The 18,927-nt window shown below is 36.0% G+C and overlaps 1 protein-coding gene across 1 annotated transcript in view; it reads left to right on the top strand.

Annotated features, from left to right (window-relative positions):
- The window catches only part of LOC107097508 (macrophage-stimulating protein receptor-like), a 28,540-nt gene extending 10,051 nt beyond the window's left edge, over positions 1-18,489 (top strand). Inside the window, exons 4-22 of the mRNA XM_015394668.1 lie at positions 745-921; positions 1,019-1,138; positions 1,236-1,406; positions 1,489-1,655; positions 4,973-5,102; positions 5,193-5,332; positions 5,425-5,604; positions 5,740-5,836; positions 5,946-6,170; positions 6,287-6,433; positions 6,520-6,682; positions 7,969-8,055; positions 9,668-9,868; positions 9,955-10,035; positions 10,509-10,690; positions 10,779-10,888; positions 12,204-12,369; positions 15,813-15,949; positions 16,664-18,489. Of these exons, the coding sequence (XP_015250154.1) occupies positions 745-921; positions 1,019-1,138; positions 1,236-1,406; positions 1,489-1,655; positions 4,973-5,102; positions 5,193-5,332; positions 5,425-5,604; positions 5,740-5,836; positions 5,946-6,170; positions 6,287-6,433; positions 6,520-6,682; positions 7,969-8,055; positions 9,668-9,868; positions 9,955-10,035; positions 10,509-10,690; positions 10,779-10,888; positions 12,204-12,369; positions 15,813-15,949; positions 16,664-16,892 (2,910 nt within the window). The 3' untranslated portion in view covers positions 16,893-18,489. The remainder of the gene's footprint in view (positions 1-744; positions 922-1,018; positions 1,139-1,235; positions 1,407-1,488; positions 1,656-4,972; positions 5,103-5,192; positions 5,333-5,424; positions 5,605-5,739; positions 5,837-5,945; positions 6,171-6,286; positions 6,434-6,519; positions 6,683-7,968; positions 8,056-9,667; positions 9,869-9,954; positions 10,036-10,508; positions 10,691-10,778; positions 10,889-12,203; positions 12,370-15,812; positions 15,950-16,663) is intronic.
- The last annotated feature ends 438 nt before the right edge of the window (positions 18,490-18,927 follow it).

Here is an 18,927-nt window from a genome sequence, read left to right on the forward strand (position 1 = left end):
CATAGCACCAATGGCACCTGACCAATAGTGTATCTACCAAAGTTCAAATCAAACCTACGCCTTTGTATTAAAGTACAGAAACCAGTAAAACCTACTTAAGTACAGTAAGTATTGATACTTTACTTGGCAATTCCTGAAACCAAAAGTTACTACAGCCATATACCTAGATAGTTTAGAACATTTAATGCTTCCTTTTGAGGACCTGCTTTGCAGAGACACCATTTTAATTTTCAGTAAGGACTTCTTACTTGCCAACACTCCCAAAATTACCATAACCTGAGATAAAAAAAAAAATGGCAAGACTTTCAAGAAAATGAATTTTACTTAAGCACATAAAGGGAGGGATACCAGTCTCAACAATGCAGATTGTTGAAAGCTACTATATGAATGTCTTTAACACCTCAGGAGAGCTATTCTTCTATGCTGGGCTGTATTAACGCAGTAGTTCTAAAAAAGGAATCCCATCCAAGCATTAAAGGTGTATAGTGTACACTAAATTATCTGAGAAACAAAGTTCTCGGTTTGCATTTTATATATATGCAATAATAACATTAACTAAAATAGATTGTATCTCTGACTCAGTAAGTCTATGCATGAGTATCTGTTTTTGAAACAATTATTGTAAAGCAAAGTTACTATTAGTGTTATTTCAGTTGATTGAAAGGTTTTGATGGAGCCCGATCCAAGCTGACCTGGAACTTGAAGATATTTGTTTTGTTAAATGTGGGTATTTTGCTTGTGCAGAATTCTGCGGGGAATCATACATGCAGTCAAAAGGCCACACTGATCTCTAAGCCGCACTACAGGCTGGATATCTTCAACAGCAAGATGACGGATGTCCTGTTCACATCTGTTCTGGTCAACACCATAGGAAATCATACAATTGGGCATTTTGGCACATCAGATGGCAGGATAATTCAGGTAATAATATGCTTTTGTTGTGTTAATTTGTTTTATTGTGTGAAAATGTATCAGACTAAAATTAATATGGTGCCCTTTATGTCTAAATTGGTTGTAGATGATTCTCACCTGGCACAAGCTAATAGTTTTTGCCAACTATTCCCTGGGAAAGGATGAAATATTCAGGACAGCAACTACTTACTCTGAAGATTACCTTATCTTTGCAGCTGGAAACAAGGTACATGTACCATATTCTGTTGCGTTCACACACATTGTAAAAAAAAAAAAAAAAGGTTTCTCATTTTTAGTTCTTATCTTCTATTTTCATACAAAAGATGTTCAAGGTGCCATCTGCAGGACCGGGATGTGAACATTATTTGACATGCCCTGCGTGTTTAATGGCTCCAAGCTTCATGAACTGCGGCTGGTGTTCTGGCAAATGCTCCAGGAGGCCTAATTGTACCTCAGTCTGGAACAAAGACTCATGTGCACCTATTATAACTCAGGTAACTACGTCCCTAACTTGTACTTATTGATTATGAAGTGAATTGCACTCATACACATATTCTGTCTCTATTTATTTGGTAGTTGTTCCCTAAAACAGCACCTGCTGGAGGGGAGACAGAGGTAACACTGTGCGGTTCAGAGTTCCAATCTGCTCGGCGGCCAGCCATCATTAATGGAAAAACACACATCATAAAAGTGGACTCTGGGAACTTATGTGTTGTCCAGCCTACAAGAAGCAACAGTACAATGTAAAAATCACAGACACAAAACACCAGTACCATTAGAATTACTTTTTTAGCTTTTGTCTTACTTGCTAAAAAAAACAATGTAAGCAAATGCTGATCTTCAATTCCTTTAGTTATTTTTTGTTCTTGATAATAGATTCTTTTTAATCTTTAAAGAAGTAGGTGAAAGTGAGTACTTGAAAATGAATGGCATGTGTTTTAATATCCCTACTTTTTCTGGTTGTTACCACTTTCTTTTAGTTTTTGTGATCATTTGCACCTCAACTGCATAAAAATAATTGTGGTTTTGATTACATTGAAGGTCTATCCTACAAGTCAAAATTGATATTCAGAAATTGCATGCAAAATACCTTAGAATATAATCCATCCATCCATTTTCTAACACTCTTATCCCGAGTGGGGTAGCAAAGGGTGCTGATGCCTATCTCCAGCAGTCATTGGGCAAGGCGGGGTCCACCCTGGACAGGTCGCCAGTCCATCACAGGGCAACCTTAGAATATAATATCTTACAAAATATTTCTTCCAAGCAATGATTCGGATTCTAACCTTAAACACACTAATATTTGTCACTGTTTTGAGAGGTGTATTATTTAAATTGGATTTTGCTAGTTAAATGTCGCAGTAACAAAAGGTAAAATTGATTACATAATATCTTACATATATAACTTTTTAGGTTATTGAATAAGTATCTTGCTTAAAGGAATAGTACACCCAAAACACGATTAGCCTTAATTTTCTACTCACCCCCATGCTGAACAACACTCTGGAGTACTTTTTTGATATCTCAAATGCATCTGGAGATCTGGGAGGCTTCTTGCTGTCTGCTGACATTCAAATAATGGAGGTCTATGGTGCCTGAGGCAGAAAGGTCCATAAAAGTCCACAAAAAAACGTGTCAATATTCCTCCATACTGGTCGTCCAATTTATTTCAAGTGTCCTGAGTGGGTAGCATCCAGAATTTACTCGAAACGAAGTCATTTAGAATGTTTTTAGAGCATAAACAGAAGTGTATAGGATTTCCTGAAAGCGCGTTCACGAGTCTATGGAAACCGCGGCAGACCAAACCAGACGAAAGTGCGCATTCAGCTCGGCAAAGAACTCATGCTCTTCCTCAACACTGAAGTCCTCAGACATTTTTCTTTCGTTGTTTCTTTCTTTGCACAGGTAAACAGCACATTTCTTCTTCTGCGCTTGCATTATCGGCAGAGCAGACGCTGAATGCGCACTTTCATCTGGTTTGGTCTGCCGCGGTTTCCGTAGCGTCGTGAACGTGCAGGCGCGCGCTTTTAGGAAATCCTATACACTACTGTTTATGCTCTAAAAAGATTCTAAATGACTTCGTTTCTGGTAAATTATGGACGCTACCCACTCAGGACACTTGGAATACATTGGACGAGCAGTATGGAGGAATATTGACACGTTTTTTGTGGACTTTTATGGACCTTTCTGCCTTGGGCACCATAGACCTCCATTATTTGAATGTCAGCAGACAGCAAGAAGCCTCCCAGATCTCCAGATGCATTTGAGATATCAAAAAAGTACTCCAGAGTGTTGTTCAGCATGGGGGTGAGTAGAAAATGAAGGCTAATCATGTTTTGGGTGTACTATTCCTTTAAGAAGCAGATCAGGCAGTACTAATTATTTTTGAGAAAACTACAATAATCTCTAATTGATGATGTCTGCACACCCAAAAACTGACTGTACAATTGGTTTCATTACACATGGGACCACTGTTGGTCAAGTTAATCAGTAATAACCTGTTCATAATTAACCTGTTAATTCATGTTTAAAAATGGTCTATGCTTTTAATGTGAGTTCTTTAGCAGTAAAGTAACATCAGTTTTTGGAACTGATGTTCAAAAGTAGCCTGTTTGAATATTATGGCTATCATGGTACATTTTTCTATAGTATTTCTCCTCAGCTTTGCTATTATAACACAAATATTACAAATGAAAATATTAAGTCCATATTTCTCATCTCTATGTATAAGCACGATGGAGACTTGAGTAAAACACTTTCAGTAGCTACACCAGCTTTAAAATGTAAAAGTGTCCCGTCTTCTTAATTATCTAACAAACACCAAGGGATACAAAGCAGGAGGCATATAATTTTAGTCGGGCTCTCTCTCACAGTGCCAGGATAATAGCTGCCCAAACCCCTCCTCCAGTTACACTATATACCATACATTTGTCCATACATTATTGGAGATTATCTTTATCACATTCAAATATTGCCTCCTCAAAAATAATAAAAATGGATAATCTATTACTCATGAAGCAGGTTAAGCTGACATAAAGTTATGCACTTCCATTCCAAAACCTTACTAATTTTCAGGGAAATATAGATATATTTGAAACACCATCAGCTCAATCAATATTGTATTTTGCATTTCTTAACTAAACAAACCTTTTGGGGTTTTATTAACATCTCTTCAAAAGTGGAGGTGAGTGGTGGTGGAGTGAAAGGTCTGCTCAAATTATTTTTTTAATGTCATTGTTCAAAGGATTTTGGTAAATTTTTAACTTGTTGTCTGTTTTCTCTATAGGGCTTTTGTCATTTAAATGTTGTGTTTTATACAGAAAACAATTTGTTGTTTTTAACACTTTAATATTCTACAACTGAACATTCTGGAACCAACACCTGACTTGTTTTAGCTGTTTAACATTTCAAAATGAGTTAAGGGAACAACTTAGACATATAAAAACAAGTTGATTTTGATCACAAATTAAGTAGGCTTATAAAAATAAAAGTAAAAATATGGCTATGAATTGCTCAGCTTATTTAAATATTCTGTCATGATTTAATTAGAGCGACACCCAGGCCAGGGCACATAAAATTTTTTGGACATGTCATAAATCAACAGGAAATACAACACATAGACTTGCCATACCACACATGTAGACCACTTCTTTATAATTAATTTCAGTGCTAGTCAAGTGTCAAATCTCTGACTGAGTGCTGTAGCATCTCATGCTATGCTATGCAGACACGTGCCTACAGTACACTTATGAAGGCTTACTCATTTTAACATGCAGGATCCTTTTATTTGCTCCAACGGCTGAACAGTTTAATTTGTTTTCTGAATAATTCAGTCTATGATTTGATATTTTTATGGTTGTGGTACTCTTCCTTTGCATATCGAGCATTGATAAAGTGTACAGAGCTGTTTTAAAACCCTTAGCCTTTACAGGCTTCTTCTTTTAGAAATTGCAATTTATGCAGTGAGACAAGATAAATATGTTTGAGACATTATGAGAGATTTATGTATCTTTACGTTATTCAATATCTTTACATTATTTTTGAATGTGCTCAAATGCAGGCTGGTTTGTAAACTGAATGAAAAAGTACCAAACCAAGACCTGAACATCACCCTGCAAATACATGAGGGAGAGGTGGAGGGTGTCTACTCCATTGAAGGTACAGCCCAGATATCTGGCTTCTCTGTTGTGGTAAGAATTTCCTTTTTGTAAAGTAACAGATAAAGTCCAGATAATTTATTGAAATAACTGTTAGTAAAACAATCCGTTAATCTCCATCAGGAGCCCAGCATTATAGACATCAAGCCAGACCATGGCCCCATGTTTGGAGGAACCCATGTTACACTCATCGGGAAACATCTCTATGCTGGGAACAAAAGCGAGGTTCTATTTGAAGACCAAAAATGCAAATTGATTTTAAGGTGAGACACACAGGATGTTAACACTTATGAGAAATGTAACAGACTGTTTAAGGACATTTAGCTCACCTATGTCAGATTTCTTTTGATTTCAGTGATCCCAAGGAAAAAGAAAATTTGTCTTCAATAATCTGCAGTACTCCACCAGCAAAAAACATTGGGGAGGTGCCAGTGAAAGTTTTAATTGACAACCTTGAAGTGACATCAGCTAAAAAGTTCTTCTATAAAAGAGATCCTGTCATACACTCTGTTAAGCCCAGATGCAGCTTCAGAAGGTGGGGCACGCACTTAATACCTTTAATGCAGTACCAATCTTAAAGTAAAATCAAGCTTCTTGATAAAAAAAAGTTTTTTTTATTTTTTATAAAAATGTTATTGGTGTTACTAACATTGCCTATGCTGCCACACAGTGGCTCCAAGCTCGTTATAAATGGTCAGAATCTGGATTCAGGCCACAGAGCTGTCGTTCAGTATACTTCTACAACATCTTCAAAGACTGTAGATCAAGTAAGTTTAATTTATATTACCTTCAAAATGCGTCTGGCAGGCAGACGCATGAAAACAAAACCAGTACTTAATGCTTCTTGGTTTAAACAACGATGTTATTTAATTTGAGGTATGCAACGGCTCAAGAAACGCCACGCACCTGGAGTGCTGGACCCCAGCCTTTTCGGCGGACGTACAGGAGGTTAATCATGGATACATTTCCATTCAGATAGATGGAAAAGAAGATCTTTACAGAGAAAAGTTTGTCTACCACGCGGATGCCAAAGTCATCCCGTTTGAACATGATGACAACATTTTACGTCTGAAACCAGGAGATGATGAAGTTTCACTGCATGTACGATAGTTTATACTATTCTTTCAGCAAATAAAGTTTTGTTTGAATTAAATATGATGCTTTGCATAATATTAAGCCGCCCGTCTTTTAATATATAATCTTTGCTTTTATATCAGCACAACAAACTACAGTCAGTGGAGAAATGCATGAAAATAACAATGAGCATTGGCAGTGAGCTTTGCAAGCATAAAGTTCTTCTTAATGAAGTGACCTGCAGGATTCCTAAAGACCTGATTATCCCCAGCGCAGGATTACCGGTTAAAGTGAGAAAAAAATCCTTATTTTAAACTAGATTTGACACCAAGTGAAATGCAAAACAAAAGCCAACATTTTTGCTTTGCTGCTGCAGGTTTCTGTCAATGGGGAAGATTATGATGTGGGCACTGTTGTCTACGCCAAAACCAACAACGACACTGTGATTGCAGGTATTGTGCTGGGCATTTTTGCAGCACTGGTCGTAGGTGCTGGCCTTGCACTGTTTGTGATGAGACATCTAAGAAACAAAGAGAGAGGTAAGGGAAGAAAAAAGAAAATATTTAATAGCGAAAACCTCTAGAAAACTTGTGACTAGAGATAGACTGATACATTGGGCGGCCGATAGTTTTTGTCGATATAAGCACTTACTTCTTGCGTTCACCGATTCATAGATGCATTTATCAGCAATGCCTTAAGATCACAGAAAGCATTGCCATTATCTCCATTTGCTCTCCATTGTTAATGTGTTTTGTTTTGTCAATAAGTGTTTTATTTATTTTGATACTTTAGTAACATTTGTTATCATTAGGGATGCACGATATTGGGATTTTGGCCGATATCCGATATGCCGATATTTTAAACCTAATGTAGCCGATAACCGATATCGATACCGATGTTAAAGCTGGACAAAAATAAGTAGTCATTGAAAATAGCAGTTTTGTTATCAATTTCTGACACTTTGAAAAATAATATACTCAAATATATTTTCATATGCTGATATCAAATTGATTTTTAAAAACGCGGTATCGATCTATTTTACTTTCAAAATCTTGTGAAATTTCATCGTTCTGTTACAAACTCTTGTGATATTTTGCAAATTCTTGTGAGATTTTGTTAGTAAAATAGATCGATACCGCGTCAATATATCAACATATAAAAATATGGCAAAATTTTGTGAATTTTCGGGGGATTTCGTAGCATAACGATGACATATAGCAATATTTCATTAGTAAAAGAGATTGATATGGTGTTTTTAAATGGCAATATATCAGCATATGAAGATATTGGGATATTTTAATGTATCAATATTTTTTCCCTCGTCTTTAGAAGTTTTTAAGTCTGTAAAAAAGATGTTTTTGAGGAAGAAGAAGTAGTAGAATTTTTTATTTTTTTTTTTAGACTTTAGAAACTCAGAAGCTGATCAAATATCGGGTTAAATATCGGTGGGGTGGCCGATGTCTAATATTCAGTTTTAAGGCCGATACAGGCCGATACCGATAGGGGGCCGATTATATCGTGCATCCCTAGTTATCATTGCCATTTTATCATTTAATCAGAGGAAAAGAAAGCAATATTAGCTTAAAGAATCAGAAGCACATATTGGGTTTCAATTAAACTGGTGTTTAACATCAGTCCATCTTTTCTTTTGACCATGGTTAAAATGGTCATATTGATCAGGGTACACTAAAAAACAAGATTTAATTATTTATTTATTGTGTATTTGTATTTTGCAACGAGCACTTATATTCTCAAACATGTGACTTTTAGCCTTCTGCTTTTATTTTTACTCACAGTATTTGTTGCACTAAATGTTTTCTTTCAGCCAGCATAGAACAACGTTTGTCAACAATGTCCCGAAATCGGATGGGGAGCAGGATGGACTTACCTCCAACAATTGAATACCGACAAAGTAAGCCATATGAACACAGGAAATAAATACCTTTGTGCTTTAGCCCCATTACTGAGAGGAGGCTTAGTCTGGGTAAAGAGTGAATATCCTGAGCCAATGTATTCCTCTCTGTGATATTTAGAATTTTTGGTTAAAGAACAGGTGATGTTAATCAGGTAACTGAACTCTGAGTCAACTCGGCTTATAATTAAGTGTAAAGTTATACGTACATACATAGCACTCATCAGTGAAAGGAAGGCTTCATATCTTGCCAGTGAAACTAAATGTTATTGATGGCATATGAAGATTATCAAAACATCCATATAAATGCGCGCAGGATTTGAAGTCCGATGTTCAGCATGACAGGCAGGGACATTCTCCACTCTGCTAAAGAGTGGCATTTGACTGATATGGGTAACTTAAAGTAGATAGGGTAACACTCAACAATTGGAGTCCATTAAAGGTATAGTGGAGGATTTTTGTGAATTTTTTAAAAGACCCGCCCTCTCCACTTTAAAAAAAAAGCATATGCCGGAGTATGAACGAGCCCATTTCTCCTCGTGCATGCTCTGTTTAAAAGTTGCTGTTCTTATAGCTTTTACAAGCTTACTGTGCCCGAACGTCGGCCCTTACCCCTATATCCCTCAATCACTATATAGAGCAGGGACTATATAGGGGACTTTATAGTGAACCCAGGTAACTGAACGTCTGGACAGATGATCACTTCTTTTTGCTCCATTGGTCAAGTAACTCCCCTTTCACTGCATGGTGCCTGCTCCATCTTTGTATTATTCGCCACTGTCTGGTAGTGACAGCAGTCCGCTGTGACAGCATTCCATGATATATCTGCCTCTTCTGAGGCCTTTCTTTTCTTTTCACTTCGTAGACACTTTTTCTCTTACGACCCTCGGCCCTTTTCAAAAAACTGCGGTGAGAGAGGTGAGCTTCAATGACTGTCTAAAACCATAGCTCAACACAGGTATATGCCTGAAAATGCGCATGCTCAGAAAAATATAGCTAACGGGAAGAGCACGTAGGATGGCCTTAATTAAACATATCACCAGAATGATAGACAATTAGGAGGACCACTCATTTAGATGATCCATCTGGAAATAAAAGATCATCCTCTATACCTTTAAAATTCTTTACAGGACACACCATATCTAAATTGTTACCCATTTCGAATTTGGTACATTCCCAGGGTTATTTCAACAACTCTGCTACCGATCATTTAGCTCAGAGTAACATGCAGAGTTAGCTTAACTTAGTATAACATCTATCTAGCTTTTTAAAACTAAAAACCTAGGATACGCAGACTGACATTTATCCCAGTAATTTATTTTTTAAAGAACTGATCAAAGCTGAATAATTGAAAATTAAATGCTAAATTCTTGGCTTTTGGCTGGGGCCTTACTGGTTTAGTAAATTTTCCCTTTACACATATGCATGTTCTTTAGTCCTTAATAGTCTAAAAAGTGGATCAGTAGTTAAGCAATGCTTTTAAATTATACCATCTACTGTATGATTTTTTTTTATACAACCCCTAAATTAATTCAAATACAGCCATTCAAATGTAAAACTGCTCAAATGTTCTTTATGTAAATGTTTTTCTTTATTTTAACTTATTTGTTAGGTCAGATGTTGAGTCCCACAGGAGCTATGGCCTTCCAAGGTTTAATATATGCCTCTGGCTATGATCATGTGGCTGTGCCCTTAATGCCAAGAGACAACATGTCTATGATTAGCACAAACCCTGAACTGCTTGAGGAAGTTAAAGATGTGCTGATTCCTGCTGAGAGGCTCAGAATTGAGGAGGGGCAGATCATTGGAAAAGGTAAACCTCTTTTCTTTACTTGGTTCCACAACATTTACTCATTTCTTTTCAAAGTTTCCCTCACCTGCCGTATCCCCTTTACACAGGTCACTTTGGGACTGTTTATCATGGATATCTAATAGAAAGCGATAAACAAGAAACTCACTGTGCAGTAAAATCATTAAACAGTAAGTGCATTTGTTTAAAGGTTATCATGACAGTAGTTTCTATTATTCTCTGTTGTTAAAATACATTTTGTTACTATCCTGCATAAATTAAATTCAAGGAGTAACGGTGCCGATTTATTAGCAAATGTTGGTTGTATATAATGTACATGTGTTATGCATTCCCATTGGATTTCTCCAGCAAGTGTGCATCTGCAGAAGTGAAGACCAAATTGCTTTCCCTTTCTGAGAAATATTTCTAATGTTCGTTAGGGCTAAATGATCTTGTCAAACATTGAAATAGTGATTTTTTTCTTTAATCAAAATTGCAACTGTGATTTAATTTAGATTTTTTTTTAATCTGCACTAACCAAAAGTATTAAGAATATTAAAGCATAGGTTTATTGTTTTCATGCCATAATACTGCAAATGTAATTAATTGCCCAGCTTAATTATCTCAATGGACCTTTACTGATAAAACCAACTTATATTAACAGGAATCACAGATTTGGTTGAAGTGGACCAGTTCCTGAGAGAAGGAATTATCATGAAAGAATTTCACCACCCCAACATACTGTCCCTGCTGGGCATCATGCTGCCCAAGGAAGGACTTCCTCTGGTGGTTCTGCCATACATGAAACATGGAGATTTGCGCCATTTCATCCGATCCGAGAAAAGGGCAAGTTCATTACTTACTTTCTATACTTTCAGCTAAAATGAATGTGCTGCAAACCAGTTTTCTATATGTATTTGTTTGTTTTCCACAGAACCCAACAGTGAAGGATCTGATTGGGTTCGGGCTTCAGGTTGCCAAGGGTATGGAATACTTGGCTCAAAAAAAGTTTGTTCACAGAGACTTGGCTGCAAGAAACTGCATGTGAGTGTGAATCAAACCCAGATTATTTCAAAAGCGAAGCGGTGAAAGATTAATGCCATGTTACATCAAACTTTATTCTATTTAGTGGAATGTCTTGCTCTTAATTAACTTAGTATTGAAACAGTACAAAAGAAGACAGAATTTTATTAACAATTTATAGCCTGTAGCATAAACATGTAACATGTTATTTGACCCTATTTACTCTGATACTCCTAAATAAAATCCAGTGCAACATAATACCTTAAGTTCTCAACTGCTTTATAACGAGCATCCAGCTGTTTAACTTATTTTCAGTACAAAATTGGGATATTCTTTAATTGACTCAGGACTTTGTTTAATATTTTTTAAGAAAAAACGACATTGAAAAATCATCAAGGAACAGAGCAAACAGTTCTGAGATAAAGCATAAAGAATATAGTTATAATGATTTGTAAAGCTATAAACAGCTCATGGAGGACTGTACAACCACTTATTCAAAAATAAAGATACAGTACCATTGTTCATTTAACCATATATGCCTCTCTACATATTACAAGCTAAGATTTAAATAGAAAAAAAATCTAGAAGCCTAGGCTAAATGTGGAAGTGAGAGAATCTGTCAAGATAAATATTATTTTTGTACATTGGTCTTTACTGGAGAGGTGGAAGAGGAGTCAATCATTTATAGTATGCCACTGTAAATGATTTTCCTTATGCCCAATCACATGTGGAAGACGGCCGGAGAACCAGTTCTCTTCTAGGCTGAGTCTAGGATACAAAATCAACATTGCACCTACCCTAAACACACTGTGCCCACAATGAAACATGGTGGTGGCAGCATCATACTGTAGAATTTCTATGACACTATAGCATTAGAAAATTGATCTAAATAAAGAGAAATACTTGTGAAAAAGAAAACACACATTTGCAGTTATTTTTGTAGTCAGAGAATTCGAAGGGTATAAATTGTACTTTTACCCAAATTATTTAGAAAAACTTGTTGAGATGTATTTAGTATCTTTTGTTGTTGAGCTTGGATAGATTTTTATTGAAAACTGTGAACTATTTGAAATATTTTTACACTGCAGAAACAATCTAAAATCTTATAATAAGAATAAAATAAGATAATTAGATATTATGCAATTGAAAGAAGAGACTGCACTTTTTTCTCATTTAAATGTAAATTGCCTCATTTCATTGGCAAAGTGTTACACTTACCTGCTTAATTCAAGAAAAAAATGCTCCTTAGGAAAATTGACCTACTTAGATTTTTTTGCAGTGTACTTTACAAATAACTGAATGAGATAGATGAATGTTCACTGTTTCCTCTTTATAGGCTTGATGAAACCTTCACCGTTAAAGTAGCTGACTTTGGCATGGCAAGAGACGTCTATGACAAGGAGTACTACAGCATTCAGAATCACCAAAGGGCAAAGCTGCCAGTGAAGTGGATGGCAATTGAAAGCCTTCAGACACAGAAGTTCACTACAAAGTCAGATGTGGTGAGTGTGGTTCATCTAATCTCTTGTAAATATGTATCTAACTTATACATCTGTGGCATTTGTAGTTGTAGATAATTTGCTATACTTGTACCTAGAATGGCCTTTACAAAACCAATGATTTAAACAAAGAGTTAGGAAAAAGTCAAAAGAGCATATAAACATTTCAAAGTGAATAATGTCGATTAAACGTCTGATCTCTTTTTAGGGATATCTGAAAACAACCCTTGTTTGAATCCACCTTAAATTCAGGATTCAGAGTTCCATAGATTGTTGCCATGGAAAAAAAATACGTACCGTCCAAAATAATTTTTTTTGTTTTTTGTTTTTTTTTACTATGGCACTGCTCTGAGTGATACTATGATCTAACTGAGAAAAGGAGGGATTTTTTTCTTCAAACATTTGTAAATTACTTTCAAATTACAAAGCTTTGTTTTCTTTTTTAAACTTCCTACTTTTCATTCAAGTACAATGCAAAGTTTATTACTTTGGAGCATATCCATTTAGGTATCAAAAACAGTGCCGTTGTCAGAGAATAATGTATTAGCTAACTTAAATACATTAGTAGGAGCAACCAAGAATTGGAATGATGGTCATCTCTTCCAACATCAACTACTGTAAGAAGAAATATTGTAAAGATTAAATTTCTTCCTCAATTTGTGTATTTATCTCAAAACATCCCTCTAGCGCCATCTGCAGGAATGTGTGCTAAAATGTTAAAGTTGAAAAGAAAGGTAATGTATTTGAAATACGTAGAAAAATTACCATAACTTTGCCTATTATTACTCCTGTATATAAAGGCAGGAAGACCTAAATGAATTAACTTTTACTGTTATTATTTTGCAAAACAACTGTGCACAATGAAGTTTTTTACTCATTGAAGAATAATCTGTATAAAATGCATTTGATCAAGTTCAGCCGTGTTGCCACATGATACATCGATGTATGTCATTATATTGAAATTAAATTATGAAACCAATAATTCTACAGTTTGTAATACAATTTACATTTCCTATGTGGTAAAAAGGATAACTATAGGACAACATTTCCTAATTTAGCTCTATATGGGAAGATATACAAGGAAAGATGGATGCAAGGTTCTGGATATCAACAGTTTTGTACAAAGGAAAATCTCTTTAATGAGGGGAGACTGATGTCTTTTGAAGGTTCTCCTTTAGAATAAGACATATTAAGATTTTTTTTTTTCAAAATTGTAGAAATGACCAACTATACTGCTCTGTGATAAAATGGAAATTATCAATTACCACCTCTAACATCCCTATAGGAACCTGTGACAAAAAAAGACTTTATTTAAGATAGGCCTAACTTTATCTTTATAAGTGGCTGCTCTGCTTCCTCCTTGAAAAAGAAGTTGAAAAAAATATTTCAGAAGGATCAGTCTTATGTCACATAAATATGAAATAAATGTTCATCTAAAAGGACTTTATAAAATTGGCCATAGCAATAGTGCATAACAATATTGTCTATACATATGCCCGAAGGTGCAATGATGATCATTCTACTCCTATAACCAAATACATTTATTATGAAAGCCCATCAAACCTTAAAATTATAGATTTTTAATGCTACTGGTGAAAAGGTTGATGGATCTTTATATGCCCTTTACAACCGTTGGTCAGATTAGCACAGTGGTAATGTATTGCATTTAAGATGATGAATTATTTTCTTACAAAAAAGAAAGTTTGAAACCTTTCATAATTTTTATTAAAAAAGGGAACACACCATGGTGTAAAAGAAAGCTTGGTTTTTTCAGACCTTGAAGCTTTCTCTCTCCGCTGCTTTTCCTGAGAAGAAATCACTCAGGACAAACTTTTTAAATAACACTTCTTAATGTATTAAATAACCATTAGACAGGACAACAGATTTTTATAGAAATTGTAATCTTACTCAGTCCAGAGAATTTTCTATCTAATTAACAGAGATTTTAATGTTTGGGTTTTCATGCCCAATTTGGGACAACGTATTTTCTCAGAAGTTCAAATTGTATTTCGGTAGATTCAGATGCTCAAAAAACACTTTTTTTTTGTTGCACACTTTCTGGCGGCCCGAGAGCCCGAAGCGCATCGAACCCGGAAAACAACCCCTCAAAGCATTGGAGATATTTAAAAAGGAATTTCCTCACCTCTGTGTGGACACAGCTGTGGCGTTGGTCCTTCATTGGCTCTCCACAAGTTACTCTACGTTCAGGTCAGGGCAGGAAGAAGGGATCACTTGGGACAAACTCTTTCAGTTACACGTCATAATGCATATGTATAAAATAACCATGAGATATGAAAACAGATTTTGACAGAAGTTGTAATCTTACTCGGATCAGAGAAGCTGCTTAGTTACCGAAGGCAGCACTTACCAACCAGTCTCACTTCTCATTAAAGACAGCACAGAATTCCAGTTAAAGAAGCATTCTATACAACTCCAGTATCCAGCATCACATCATTACATCATGCAGTAGAAGCCATTCAAAATGGCCCTTCCCAATCAAACGCCAGCCAAATAGCAGCCAACTTCCAGCCACTGGAGTGACCCCCTCCTTCTTCTGGGCATGCATATTTTTTACTCTGACTCCACCCTTTAACTGAATTACAGGGTCTGGACAGGAGAAGGCGCTTCTCTTTAGAACTTAATGTACACAAGTCATGACAGAAAGAATATTTTAGTACAAAGATTGTTCAAAAAAGGTATTTTAGGGGACCAGCCAAGGGCCTATAAAGGAAAGTGGGGAAATTTGGAATTTTGGATATGAGGTGACATCCATGGCTCCAGCCTTATCAAAATATTACACTATGTTCTACGATCAAGGACACTGTTCTCATTGCGTACCCAAATGTTTGCCACATACATAATGAAGATGGCTTTTTATCCTGACAGAGGAACCGTCCTAATTAGATAAACATGGGAAGACATTAGTTTGGACACATAAAAGGCAGGTTAATTCCATTAGGGTATAATAGACTCAGACATGATCCATAAAAATAATTCTACCAGTGGAATCAATGGAAACTTAGACCTAACTATAATATAACTAGGTTTCAATGAAATATCCTTATGCTGATGGTATGCTGCAGTTTAGGATACCTTCTTTTAAAATGATTTATTTTTCCTTAAACTTTATTTCTTTTGTAAAACATGAAAGGTTATTTGTTTTGTTGAGATGAGAAGGTTGCATTCAAATCATTGTTAAATCTACAGTATAAATGTACAGAATACTGTTTTTCTGTGAAATAAAATGATAGAAATAGTGGTAAAAAGAAAACAGAAGTTTGATCCATTAAATTTCTGCAAAACCCAACAGTCCTGCATTCAAATAGGTTTTCTATCTAACAACCTAGGGGAGAAAAACTGTGGTTCTGCATAACAATGGCAAACAATCTTTTATCCTTCTGAAATGGTTTAGATTCACTTTAATCTATTTTCATTTTTGTTTCCAGTGGTCTTACGGCATCTTAATGTGGGAACTGATAACCAGAGGAGCCAGCCCATATCCGGACGTGGATCCGTATGACATCACACACTACTTGCTTAAGGGACGAAGACTTCCACAGCCACAGTATTGCCCAGATACTATGTAAGCAGCCCATTAGCTCACAAATCTATCAAATAAAATAAGAAAAAGTTTTTTTTTCCCCTTTTAAAATCTTTTTTTAGGTATATTATCGGCTTTAAGTGGAACTAAAAAGAAACAAGGATTTTAGTATGTTTTGTATAAACTGTTTGTATTTGTGTTCAGCCCCTTCAGTGATGTTCCTTGATATAACCCAATGACTTCAATGGTCACAGAATTAGTAAATAAAATACACATATGTGCATTTCATTCTCAGCTAAAAACAAATTATAGTCCAACTAAACTGAGAGGCAGTCAAGAGAAAAAGTCATAAAGACAGTCGGGTGACTCATAGTTTGGACCGTACCATGCTGTGTTTATTTTCTTTTTTGGCAGAGAAACAGCAGGTTCATTTAATCTTATAATCTTCCAGTAAAAGTATATACCTAAATCCACTCGAGACTCCATGGCATGCTATGGTATTTCCTGTTCACATACTATATCTACTCAGCTTAATTCATTTTATCAAGATGAGTAAAGTTTAATTATCTAGCAAACAAGGTTGAACTTTAGCTCAAACAGGCAGGCTTACTTAAAATAATTGATTAGTAGTGGGCACTTTTAGGATTTTGTATGTACTACCGTGTTATAAGTCTCTGTTTGTCACTTTATTATTGAGTCCTTCTTAATTTGTTTCCACATTTGCATTCTTAATTATTTTCCTAAAATCTTCCACAGATATTCCATCATGCTGGCTTGCTGGGACCCAGAACCTGAATGCAGACCCAGTTTCCACAGCTTGGTGGCAGAAGTTGACCAAATCCTGTCTGGCCTGGAAGGAGAACACTACATCAACCTTAAGGTTACTTACATCAACCTGGATCAGCCAAGGCCGTACCCGCCACTGAGTGGTTGTGCAGTGGATGATGCCTCGGACTTTGACTCAGATGGCTACTCAGCCAGCTGAGGTTGCAGTGATGCATGACTGTCTGAAATCCCGCTGAAGCATGATAGACAGAAAGCAGTGAGGACTTTTAGATACGGAAAACATTGGTTTTAGTAAATTGTGGTTATTTTTCTAACCCTGAGTCTTTTTAACTACTGATATTTGTTAAAGTATTGATGCAGGCAGTTCCTCATCATTACTGGGTGGCAGAATGGGTCAAAAGACAATCAGAAATGTTTTTGCATCACTGGTACATATGGGACAAAATGAATGTAAGTATTTTTACCTAATGACCTGTTTGTCAAAACATAATTTTTATTTATAAGAGACAGCTAATTAATACCCAGAGATCTGCAGTGTATGTTTTTTTTCTTTCGCCACTTGGATACATGGAAATTGAAATATATTTAATATAAATATATTTAATATTAATATATTTCATAGCTTCAAAATGCTGATGTAATTCGTGCATGCAGAATTCCAACAAGCACTGGTTTATGCAGAGCTCATCTTGCTTTTCAAAACTCTTCTTATATCCAGTTTTATCACTAGAGGGTGACCAAGGCCTCAATGTGAAGTGAACTGTTCTGCAGCAAGGCTTTGGCAGTGCGGTAAAACAGAATATCTCCAAACAGAGCTGCTGCAGCAACAGTACAGCTGTATTTTTTTTTTATCTATTCCACACAGTATAACCAAATTCAGTTTTTTTTTTTTTTTTTTTTTACTGTTTTATATTTTGTTCTTTTTTTAAATCAGTTTAATACAGCAGTGTTTTTTTTTTTTTTTTGCAAATTTAAAAATGCATGTACATTATCCTTAGTAAAACAAGGAAACTAATTAAAAGCCTCGATTGACCGTTTTTTTTTATGACTTCATTGTATGATTCTCTTATCTGAGAAGGGACAAATACTTATTGCCACCTTTACAAATTGCCTCTTTTTTTTACTATGATATATTTTTTTTTTCACTTTACTGCACTGAGTACCGTTTAAATAAAATTCAGAATATAAACTGATGCTATGCAACAAAAACAAAATGGCTCCAAAAATGTTCTTTTGTGTTGGAAAATCACTGTATAAATAAAAAGTACAACTGATTTATCAAAACTACAAGTGAAAATGATCCTGACTGCAAAAGCATAAACCTAAAGGAGGAAAATCTTTTATTCTCAGCCAGGTAGATGAGAGAAGGACACATGCAATGATAGAGGTCTGAAGTGTGGCAGTTCAACCAGAGAAAAACCTGCTTGCCTGAAGCTGATCTTTGTATCCAGCTTTTAACATATCCTTTACATTTTAAAGAATAGCTTTCAGGTTTAGAGCATGTTTCTCTAATGAGTACAGTCTGGTCATTCTGGCATTAAAAGTTAGCCATCATAAAAATAATGTAATGCCAACATACCTGCATGAAAACCATCATGGCTGTGTTTCTTTGTTTGTGTTGAATTGTTTTACTCTGAACAGGGTGTTATTTGGCTTCATTGCTTTTAAGATAACCAACTTAAATGCTTTCATGTAATTAGTTTCCAGAGGTTCTGAGTTCAAGCCCTACTCCCACGGTCTGCCTCTCTGGGTCCCTGAGCAAGACCCTTAACCCCACACCACTCCCCAGGCGCCGCACAATGGCAGCCCACTGCTACCTAAGGGGATGGGTTAAATGCAGAGTGAATTTTGTTGCTTTGTACTGTGACAATGTAATGACAATAAAGTTAAATTCTATTCTACTGCTGTCAGGGATTATTATAGCCATTTAGGAGCTGGCGCAGGAAGTTAGGTGAACCAGGCACTTGCTTCTGCATGCTGTGCTCCAGGAAGCATCCAGTGGCAAAAAGGTGCTACGCAAACATGAGTTAGACCCTGGTCATTGAGCTGCTGTTCGTGCGGGCCCGCACATACACGACTGCCGGGAGCTACGGCAACAGCGGATGTACCAGCATCAATAAATGACCGTGTATGCAAGTTAAAAATAAGGGTGTGTGCTTTCCTTTGTGAACACCCTTAGCAGCAAAACTGGATATCAACAGTAGCATGGTTCAGGCAAGTGGTAGATATAGATG

The sequence above is a fragment of the Cyprinodon variegatus genome, unplaced genomic scaffold (genome assembly GCF_000732505.1).
Source record: "Cyprinodon variegatus isolate N-32 unplaced genomic scaffold, C_variegatus-1.0 Scaffold702, whole genome shotgun sequence".
Lineage (NCBI taxonomy): Eukaryota > Metazoa > Chordata > Actinopteri > Cyprinodontiformes > Cyprinodontidae > Cyprinodon > Cyprinodon variegatus.